The 11133-nt window shown below is 56.8% G+C and overlaps 1 protein-coding gene across 1 annotated transcript in view; it reads right to left on the reverse strand.

Annotated features, from left to right (window-relative positions):
- Window positions 1-5175: 5175 nt before the first annotated feature.
- AAMP (angio associated migratory cell protein) overlaps window positions 5176-11133 on the reverse strand; it is an 8725-nt gene continuing 2767 nt past the window's right edge. The window contains exons 3-10 of the mRNA XM_032764450.2: window positions 10710-10849; window positions 9372-9516; window positions 8941-9024; window positions 8346-8461; window positions 7480-7574; window positions 6811-6901; window positions 6099-6253; window positions 5176-5520 (exon numbers count right to left, since the gene is read on the reverse strand). Coding sequence (XP_032620341.2) covers window positions 5445-5520; window positions 6099-6253; window positions 6811-6901; window positions 7480-7574; window positions 8346-8461; window positions 8941-9024; window positions 9372-9516; window positions 10710-10849 — 902 coding nt within the window. The 3' untranslated portion in view covers window positions 5176-5444. The remainder of the gene's footprint in view (window positions 5521-6098; window positions 6254-6810; window positions 6902-7479; window positions 7575-8345; window positions 8462-8940; window positions 9025-9371; window positions 9517-10709; window positions 10850-11133) is intronic.

Consider the following 11133-nt stretch of genomic DNA (forward strand, 5'->3'; position numbering starts at 1 on the left):
GTGAACTACAGAGCTGTCTCTTGCTGCATCTGGGCAGCGCTGGACACAACAGGGCCCTGATCTCAGATACAAATCATCGCTTCTTCCCATAAACAGCCAACCCCATGGAACAATTGCCCCGAATACAGACCCAGAGCAAATGCCTTTCCTTATGGGCTAACGCTGCTCCATTCCTCCCACATCACTGTAGCTAGCAGAAAAACAAGCAAACTTACACAGCAGTGCTCTCTGCAGACTGACGACCGGATCCCGGACTCACGAGGGGAGTAACTGCTCTTCTGCCAATTGAATCACCTCCTTTGGCATTCGGCAGGTTGTGCCTTTTCTGTCCTGCAGCCCTGGCTCTGGGGAAAGGGCAGCCCGGCTGGCCACAGCATGAGTACAGAGAAGGCACTGGGGTGTGACAGGAATAGACGGTCTTCAGCCACTCCCCTACTGGGGAAGGGCCAGGGAAACCAATGGGTTTTCCCCATCTTTAGCTGGGCTGGTTCGTCTTCTCCCAGGCTCAGCAGCTCCTGCACCCCCCCAAATCGCTGGCAACAGGCCTGGGAGAAAGAGGGGCGACAAGTCCACTCGTAAATGCACACGCAGGGAAGCATTGCGAAGTTCTCTGCTGAGCTCTGGCTTTCCCCAGGACTCTCCTTCCTTGGGGAATCTGGTGTCTTAACAGGTGAGATCAGCCAGGAAGGCATCCCGCTGGACTATAAGGTGGACAGAAAACTGGCTAGATCATCGGGCTCAGCAGGTAGCGATCAACAGCTCTATGTCTAGTTGGCAGCCGGTATCAAGTGGAGTGCCCCAAGGGTCGATCCTGAGGTCGGTTTCATTCAATATCTTCATTAATGATCTGGAGGATGGCGTGGACTCCACCCTCAGCAAGTTTGCAGATGACACTAAACTGGAAGGAGTGGTAGATAATTTGGAGGCCCCAGCGAGGAGTGGTGGAGAGGAAGGAGACGGATGGTACAACCAGTTTGTAGTTTGTCCATTGCAATAGAAGGTAAAAGACAGCGGGGTGGGGTTGCTCCCTACAAGTTCCCGTGTCGCAGTTCGCGAGTTAATCTATGGATACATTCCATTACTGGGACTCAGAACTCAGGCTGATTGCCTGCTTGAGTGGAGAAATTATGTCCAGAGACAGGGAAACAACTGGAAAGAGTGAACAGTTGAATATGACATTGGGAAACAGCTTGACAGATTTTGTAAAAGCGTATGGGGATAATGGACCCTGGAGGCCCGGTGCCTTCACTGGCCCCAGAGCCTCCCTGCAGCTCCACAAGCAATGGGATATCTGGGTTAATGTAGGAGCTTTGGGCTGAATGAATCCCGGGTGACAGATACGCTGGAGGGTAGGGACAGGATACAGAGAGACCTAGACAAATTAGAAAATTGGGCCAAAAGAAACCTGATGAGGTTCAACAAGGACAAGTGCAGAGTCCTGCACTTAGGATGGAAGAATCCCATTCACTCTTACAGACTAGGGACCGAATGGCTAGGAAGCAGTTCTGCAGAAAAGGCCCTAGGGGTTACACTGGACTGGATATGAGTCGACAGTATGTCCTTCTTGTCCAAAAGGCTAACAGCATTTTGGTCTGTATAAGTAGGAGCACTGCCAGCAGATCGAGCGACGTGGTCATTCCCCTCTATTCGACATTGGTGAGGCCTCATCTGGAGTACTGTGTCCAGTTTTGGGCCCCACACTACAAGAAATCTGTGGAAAAATTGGAAAGTCCAGTGGAGGACAACAAAAATGATTAGGAGGCTGGAGCACATGACTTATGAGGAGACGCTGAGGGAAATGGGGTTATTTAGTCTGCAGAAGAGAAGAGTGAGGGGGGAATTTGATAGCTTGACAGGTCAGGCTTGACAAAGCCCTGGCTGGGATGATTTAGTTGGGGTTGGTCCTGCTTTGAGCAGGGGGTTGGACTAGATACCTCCTGAGGTCCCTTGTGACCTTGCAGTCTATATGATTTTATAAAGATTTGATGAGTGAATATAATGTAACTGGAATATGCTTCATGCAAAAGGTCTTTTGCAAGGTATCATTACAAAGCTTATTGTCTACTGAGTGTGATCATCCTATTTGTATAAATGTATCACTCTCCTATCTGAAACTAGAAATATGAAATATCACTCCGAGGGCCTATTGTAATTATGCAAAGTGTGGGCCATTAATGGTGGTTTGGAATCTTAATGGCTCCCAGCAACCAGGACAATTGACTGGATGGCTCTGTTTGCAGGCAGGCCTTCCTGTGAGCCAGGCTGGGAGGAATGAAGGCTTGGGGTCTTACAGTGACATGTGATCATGTCACATGAACTGGAATCCATCTTTAACCTGGTGCTTTTCCAGTGGGGGGTGAGGGGGAGTGGAAACCCAGAGGGACAAAGGAGTCTCGCCTTATGCAAAAGATATATAAATGGGTGGAACATGAGGAATCCCCTAGCTATCACCTGAGCTGGAACAAGAGCTGTACCAGGGGAAAGAATTGTGCCCAGGCCTGCAAGGTGTCCAGTCTGAGGAAAAACTTATTGAGCATCTCTAAGGGTGCGATTATCTGTATTCAGTTTGATTAGACCCAGATTTGCATGTTCTATTTTATTTTGCTTGGTGACTGACTTTCTTCTGTCTGTTACTACTTGGAACCACTTAAATCCTACTTTCTGTATTTAACAAAATCACGTTTTATTTATTAATTCAGTGCGTATTAATCCCTGGGGGAGCAAACAGCGGTGCATCTCTCTCCAGCAGTGTTATAGAGGGCGAACAATTTATGAGTTTACCCTGGATAAGCTTTATACAGGGTATAACGGATTTATTTGGGTTTAGACCCCACTGAGAGTTGGGCATCTGAGTGTTAAAGGCAGGAACACTTCTGTGAGCTGCTTTCAGGAAAACCTGCAGCTTTGGGGCAAGTAATTCAGACCCTGGGTCTGTGTTGGACCAGATGAGCATGTCTGGCTCAACAAGACAGGGTGCTGGAGTGGAAAGCAAGGGCAGAAGTAGTCTTGGCACATCATTTGGCAAGGGGGTTTCTGTGATCCAACCCGTCACATCTCCCAACCCTGATATTCTATGCTTCTGTGCATACTTCAGGTGTTCATGGCCAGGCCAGGGGCTCCAGAGATTGCAAGCTGCCTGCAGCACAGCCTGCCTTTCCCCACCACACTTCTTCCTTCCTGCTTGGGCTGAGATAAGTGTGCAACAGAACGTGCACAAGCGCATTAACAGACCGGGCACCACGCCCGCCTCCAGAGACCAGAGCAGTGTAAAGGAGGCAGGGGACATTAAAAATATGCAGGATAAATTAAGAAAATGCAATGGGTCTGGGGCACCAAGGAATCACCAATTTGCGTTTCGATAGCATCTCTCCTCAGGTGATCCCAAAGCGCTTTAGACAGCAGTTAGCTAAGGCCCACTGCCCTGGGTATTATCCGCCCTTTTATAGAGGGGGAAACTGAGGCACGGGGGGGGGGGGGCTGACTCACCCAAAGTCACTGGCAGAGCTGGGAACAGAACCCAGGAATCTGAGTGTCCAGGCCTCCCCGACTGGGAAGATTCTGAAGGGGAGGCAGCAGCCGCAGGACAGAAGCAAACTGCAAAGAGCCTGGCCAGATCAGAGACCCCAGGGCTGCAGGCAGCGAGGGGGAACAGAGCTGTCATGAGCGTAAAGTCCTGACGTCAAGACCCTCCCAGCTCCCCAGAGCCAGCTTCTTGGGCTGGGCCGGGGGGCAGGGAGCTTGCTATCCACCCCTCCTCACACAGCCTCCAGGGGAAGGCACCGTCTGCCCTCTCTGGCTCCTGCAGGGAGTGGGCCAGCAGGGACACCGGCGATGCTTGCCTGCCTTCTAGGGCAATGCAGGGGGGAGGGAAATCACCTCCCTTCCAGGGTGGGGAGGAAAAGCCACCACAATGGCTGGGTCACATGGTCCCTTCTCCATCATCTTCACCTCCCACAGGCTTGGCAGTCTCCCCCTCTTCCCGGCAGATCAGCCCCACTCCGGGCACACACACACACACACACACACACACCCCGCCTGCTGACCTGACTCCACAAGGGGTCCTGCCTCCCCTAGTGTTTGGTTTGGGTCCGTAAGTCCCTGCTGCCCCAGAGAGAAGCACTGGCCAACACCCCCCACCCCCCAAGCCATGCTGGGTGTGACCCTGACCCTCAGCCAGCCCCATATCTGCCCCCTTGGACCTGGCCCTGCCAGCCCTCTGGCCACACAAGAGGAAGGACGGACCAGTGCCCAGGGAGCCTGCCTGGCACTCTGGAAAGCTGGGCTCAATTCCCTGCTCTGCCCAGGTGACAGTGGTCATGTGACTTGATCGCTGTGCCTCAGTTCCCCTCTGTACCGTGGGACAGCCCCGCCCTGCCTCATGGGGGATAAATACATTAGCACTTGTGCAGCGGTCACGGGGCCCCAGAGACGTACCTTGGACCCAGATACAGCAGGAGGGTTTCAGGGAGCCCTTCGGGGGCTGGTGCTGCTCTCTGGAGGCCCACAAAGGTTTCTCTTTGCTACCTTCAAGGCTTTATTCTGATGCTTCCCTGCAGCAGGCCTGGGATTCGAACACTGGGGCTGGGATCGCCCAGAGTGGGCACTGAGACTCCAGCACCCTCTTCCTGCAGGAGGCGGGCAGAGCTCCAAGCGACTGCCTTTCAGCACATGGCCAGCAGCAAGGTCGAGATCCCAGGGCAGGTGAGCAGAGGCTGGCACTGCAGCCTGCCCAGAGAAGCTGGCTGACAGGCCCAAACCAGGTCCAGCATGGCAGCGGGCAGGAAGCCACTGGTTGGCACAGAAGAGAGGGAGCCCTATGGAGCCCCACAGAGAACTGCTGGAACACGGGGCCTTTGGAGGGGACAGACAGGAGACAGAAGAGTCCCACAGTGAAGACAATTTAGGGGAATCAATTCCCCATGGGGCACCCCCAGAGCCCCTCACCCCAGCCTCTCATCAGCACTTCCCAGGAGCAGCCACATGCAAGGAAGAGGGGGGCAGATCCATTTCTCATTTCACCCCAGCTGCCCCCTCCCTGCAGCCCCACAGGATCCGCCAATAGAGGCACCCAGCACATCCCCCCCCCCGGGCTAGATCCCAAGGAAGGATCTGGTGCAACCGGCAGGAGCCGCTCTGATGCCCTGGCTGATGCAGGAGATGTTGGAAGAGATGGGATCCGGTATGTGAAATAATTTATATAATTAAAACATTTCATAGAAAACCCTGGGATTAGCCCTAAAACTAAACAGGGCGGAGATGGCCAAGCGATAGCTATGAACCACTTTATGCGAAAAGGATCGGGGTCCCCCGTGCAGCCTCCCACCCCCCTCGAGTTTCAGCCGTGGATCGCTCCACCTCACTTTGCTGCTGGGTTTATTCCCCCCCATCCCACAATGCACTGCTCTCAGCTCCCACAATGCTCCGCTCCACTCCAGGCGCCGACGCTAACGATCTGGGCGCTGCACACAGAACACTTTGGCTTGGTGATCCCCGGACGTTGTCACCACTATGGACGCGTCCCTGGGAAAGAGACGGGAAATCGGCTTAGAGGGGACCGGGGGACAAGGGCAGAGCCCCCCACCTGCCGCCCACAGGCCTTGCATCTGGAAAGCGAAGGGGACAGAGGAACAGGCGATTCCAGTCTAGCCTTTGCTCCCCTCGGCTCCGCCAGTGCCCCTCAGTCCCAACCCAGAGCGCACCAACTACCCAACCCTGCCTCCACCCTCCCAGTTCGGCCCATGCTCCCTTTTCTCCAGATCCGAGCTGCACAGCTCAACCCTTTCCAGTTCCCGAAATGCCCCCCAACCACTCAAGAACATTTGTTGCCCTTCCGAAGCCTCAAGAGGCAGAGACCGAGACCTGCTCTCAGCCTGGCCTAACAAAGCCCCCTTCTTAATGCAACACACGCCCCGAGTCTGATCACACTCAGCGCCACTGTCCTCAAGCTGGCTGGAGCAGGACAGCTCATGCTTTCTGAGCGCAAAGCTCGCAGGCTTGATATATGTAGGAGCCAACTCTCCACCACTACCACACGTCAGCCCTGTGTAGAACTGGCAGGTGGAGCGGTACCACAGGCAGAGCCCGCCCCGGCCACTCACTTGTTGACGGCGAAGTCCAGGATTTCGGCCGAATGGCCCCGATACTCGCTGATCATCTTCCCCGAGCGAGCATCCCACAAGCGCACGGCCCCATCCAGACTGCAGGTGTAGACCACGGGCGCACTGTCCTCCCACAGCAGCTGCACGATCCCCGACTGCAGGCACAGAAATCAGCGAGCGCAGGCAGGCCGCATGGGGCCCCCCAGTGACTCCAGCCCCACTGGACAAGGGCACGGGGCTGGCTCGCCCGGTCTGGTGGCAGACATGGGACCTCCACCCCACAAGGGACGTGGCACCTGGCACTGGGGGCACTGCCTAAGGGGCGGGCAAGGGCAGCTGTCTTGACACACTACAGGGATTTTAGGATCACTGGTCGGAGCCCACAAACACTGCTTTTCTGGCTGAGGGCTGGGGCCAAGCCAAGGGGGCTCGGTGATGGTCCCTGGGCAGAGATGGCAGCAGTGCCTAGAGGTTAGCGACAGCCGTGAGGGAATGAGGATTTATATGGGGATCAGCCAGGAGCCATGCTACGAGTTGCCTGCCCCTGCCCTGGGTCACAGGGGCAGCCCCAGGCCTGCTGATTGGGAGAAGAGCACGCCCCCTCCCCCACAGATCTGAGTGATCCCAGAGATCTCTGGGGCAGCCTGAGGTATCCAGGGGCCACAGTTCAGCACATCACCCCCAGAGTGCCACCTCGTGCCCAGTCCCTTACCTCGTGCTGACACCTCTGCCTCAGGCTTTGCGTGGAGATGTCGTAAATGGCCAAGGTCCCGTCCAGGTAGCCCACGGCCGCCAGCGGCATCCTGCCCCAGGGAGGGAGGGGGAGCGTGAGAGGCGAGGCACCGTGGCCCCCTGACCTCCCAGAGCAGCACCTCTAAGCCAGTGGGAGACAGAGGGAAGTGAAAGGATGGCGGGATGGGCTGGTTTACCTGCCAGACCCCCTCTCAGGAGCAAAGGGGGGTGGATTTCGAAGGAACTGGCCCCCTGCTTTGCTGGCCAAGCAGTCTGGGTGGGGGAGCGCAGGCTTCAGAGTCACGGTCCCCAGCAAACCGGATAACATGACTCCTTGGATTGGTTACCAATAGGGACGGTGGGGTTGGGGAGGGGGAATCCAGGTTTTGGGGGGGGGGGGGCAGGGGAGGGGAGGGAGAACGGCACCCCAGCCTCGCCAAGATGTGAATGCCAAGCAGCATGGCAGCACTGGGACCCTCATGGACCCCCACCCCCCCATGCCAGATCAGCATCTCCCCACCCACTGTCTCTCCCTTTCTTGATGCAGATGCGGGGGTCTCCTCTGCCCATGGCTCTTCCCCAGCGGCCAGGCCCTGCCCCGGAGGGTGAGCCGGGAGAATCAGCTTTCGCCTACCCGGCCTGTACTCACACATTGCAGAAACCCAGGGACTCGACTGAGTTGGATTCGGCCTCCCCCGCCGGAGGCTTTGAGGCTGCACTTTCCATCTTAAACACACAGACCACCTGGGCAGAGAGGACACACGCCCCATCAGAGCCAGTGGGGAGGGGGCCCTGGGAGCCAATCCAGTGTGCCCCCTCTCAAGCATGGGAGGGTTGGGATCCAACACACCCCTGACGGACTAGAGGATGGGCAGCTCTGAACCTGGGACCCACTAGGTCCCTAGGAAAACTAACGCCAGTGGGGATCCAACCTGGGACCTCAAAGCAGGAGCCTCTGATGCCCGAGCTAAGACACCCAGGTCACCTGGAGATTGCTGAGCCTGCTACAGCCTCAGCCAAGCCCGTTACTTTGCAGGTACCACCCCGCCCCAGAGTGGGGGCCCTGCAAATACAGACCAGGCCACCCCCCTTCCCTGGTACCCGCGGAGGGGTCCCCATCAGCACCCAGAGACAAGAACCCGAATGAGCCAGGAGGGCAAGTGACCCCACCCGCCGCCTCCAGCCACTGGCAACCCTGAACTCCAGTAACCCCACTCCGGACCGCCGTGGCCTAGAGCGCACTCTGCTGGCAGATCCACGCCACAGCAGGTACTACCCCGAGCAGCGGGCACAGAGCTCAGTGACCCGGGAGCCGACGGAGGCTGAGTGAGACCGGGCCAGGCCAGCCCAGCCGGAGCAGCTCGCTCTCCCAGAGCTGCAGGGCAGTGAAGTCAGAGGAGGCTGTTAACCCAGCCCCTTCCCCAGGTTTGGCCTTCGAGCCGCCAGTCTGCCAGGGCTGCCCACTCAGGGCCCGGCGTGCCGCCACCCAGCCCCAGGGCAGTGCGAGGGCCTCACCTTGCCGGCCGCTGAGTTCACCAGCTTGGCGTGACAATCCACGGACCCGGTCATGACCAGGCTGCCATCTTTATTGCTGGTCACGCACGTCAAGGGGCCCTGATGTCCATCCTGACCTGAGGAAAGTTCACAGCCAACGGGAGCTCAGACGCTGCCGGGGAGACCTCAGAGCAGCTCTCCCACCAGTTCACACCAGCTCTGCTGACACCCCTCAACGCTGACCAATGGCCTCCCTGGGCCCTGCTGCAAGGAACCAGGGCCCCTCCTGCCAACATGCAGGTCTGCCAACGCCCCTCAGCTGAGGTAGCCAACGCGCCAAGTTCTGCAGAGACCAGCCACAGACTAGACTCTGGTGCATCGGGACCGCTCTCCCTGTCCGGACGGACTGCCCCAGTCTCTGAGGAGAGCACCCCACGCCCCTCTGACGGGCATTACCTGAGCCCAAGAACAGGGGCTGGTGAACCCAGCCATCCCCCACCCTATCATGTGTTCCTTTGGTGCAGACCCTTGTAAAACAGCGACACTTATAGGAACCCAAAGCCACGCCAGCACTCTGCCCTTCCTAGCTCCCAACGCACAGGGGGAATTTTAAGACCTTTAAGAACGTGGAGCGAGCTTCCCTGCTTCAGATCCCAGATCCGCACAGTCCCGTCCTCATAGCCAACCACCGCTCTCTTCCCTGGACGGAGAGATTGCACAAGAGCCGTTTGTTAGACCCTTTCTCCCAACCCCGTCCCACCCTTCCCACTCTCAGGGTGCACCCTGCATGCCAAGGGACCCAGACCCCTTCCTTGGGGGCAAAATCCTCGCAGACTCAGTGACTCCTGCCCCAACAATTCCACTGGGCGCCCCCTGCCTGCTGGCCGAGGGACTGGCGGAGACGACACACGGCTCCCAGTAGGATTAGTCGGGGGCGTTCCCAGAGAGTCAGTGGCTGTGCCGTAACGACGGGCAGGGCTGTGCTACAGCTCAGTTTCCATGCCCAGCTTCCCCAGATCCCTTCCCCGCCCTCTCCTCTCCTCTCACCGTCGGGAAGGACCCTGCCGCAGGTGGCCGGGCAGCCCGGCCCCTGGAAGGTCTTGCACTCGCCGCTGGGAATCTTCCACATCCAGGAGTTCCCATCAGCTGTGCCCGCCAGCAGGACATGGGCCTGAGGGTGCCACTCCATCCACTGGGGAAAGAGGGAGAGAGACGAGGGGAGGATGCTGAAGAGCAGAGAACAGTCGGGCCTGGCTCAGCCACAAGAGGATCCACCCGTGGGGCCCACAGAAGGGAATCCAGGCTGGTCACTTGGGCTCCCTCTAGAGCTGGCTCCGTACCACCTCCCCTGCCAGCGGGCGCATGAGCAGGGAGACGTGGGCAGTCACCCTCTGGCACGCTGCCCCACTATCCAGAGAACCAAGAGGTTCAAGGCCAATCTTTAGGCAGCACGGCCTAGTGAACAGAGCACAGGACTTCTCTCCAAGCTCCCTCTCTGACTGGGTGACCTTACGCCCATCACTGCCCCTCCGTGACTCAGTTTCCCCCTGCTGTACATGCACTTTTAACTCTTTGGATGAACTACACAATACACAGCGAGTTGCAAGCACCCAACTCCCTACCTAAAGGGACACAATCAAGACGGAAGCAGCATTCAGGATACAATCATCCTCACCAGCGTCAGTTACACCAACTAACTAGAAATGGTTTCAAAATCCAGTTCGCTTCTCCCCACTAAACTGGGCCTGGTCTACGCTACAGAATCTGACTGGTAAAATCTGCCTAATTTCAGCACAACTTCACAAGTCCATACAAAGTTCCGAGTCCTGTTGGTAACACCAGGACTTCCCCTTGGTGAAATCAAGAAGAGGAGGAAGAAACACACAAGGGAGGATGTGTTCTCTGATCTTTTCATCCAAGGTTCACACGTAGGAGGAAAGGCAGAGGACCAGGAACTACATAGAGAAATCCACCCATCATGCAGCTCCTGAGACAGCCAACAGATGCTACAAAGCTTCCTGGAGCAAAACTCCCTGAGGCTTCCAACCCGTCAGCCACTGCACTGCCCGGACCATTCTGTGTTCCCAGGGCCTGCTCCATACACCCCCCGATCACCCCCGGCCAAGAAGCCACCATAGCACGCTGCATCGTCCTTTCCAATGGAAAAAATCAGGAGATCTATCTCCCAGGCTGAACAGGAACTAGACTTGTCACGTTCACTTCCTGGAGAAAGTTCCCAGGCACCAGCCTGTGGGCTCCTGACAATCCAGGCTGAGGTTCTGTGGAGTGTCTTGAAAAACGAACCCCCCGGCCTCCTCGCTTTTTCCCTAGAGAGGGGTCTGGGCTCCAGATTCCATTAGCGATGCCCCTTTAATTCCCTCTCACCTCCAAGTCACCCACTTCGAACGACCAGATCTCTTCCTTTGTGTCCACCTGCCACACTTTGATCAGTCCACTCATGTCGCCTGTGGCCACAAACATGGAGTCATGGCTGAAACCCGCGCAGGTAACGGAGTCCTTGTGACCTGAAAAGAAAGCAATGGGGAAGGAGGGGATAGTGATTTAGCCAGCCTTGGTTAGCTGCTGTGTGTGATAAACTAGGAATGTTCTTATGTTTTCTGTGAATACTGTGTTGGTGCCTCAGTGTCCCCTAGACAGTTCTTAAGTATTTGGCAGAGCAAAAGGCCAGTGCACCTAAATGCCTGACCCTCTGTCTCCTAACAACTGATGGCCTGGGCCCCTCCTCTGCAAAGGTGCCAACTGAAGGTGTTGGAGACAAAGAGATCAGGTGACCTCCTGGCCCAGGAAA

Source organism: Chelonoidis abingdonii, chromosome 10 (genome assembly GCF_003597395.2).
Source record: "Chelonoidis abingdonii isolate Lonesome George chromosome 10, CheloAbing_2.0, whole genome shotgun sequence".
NCBI lineage: Eukaryota > Metazoa > Chordata > Testudines > Testudinidae > Chelonoidis > Chelonoidis abingdonii.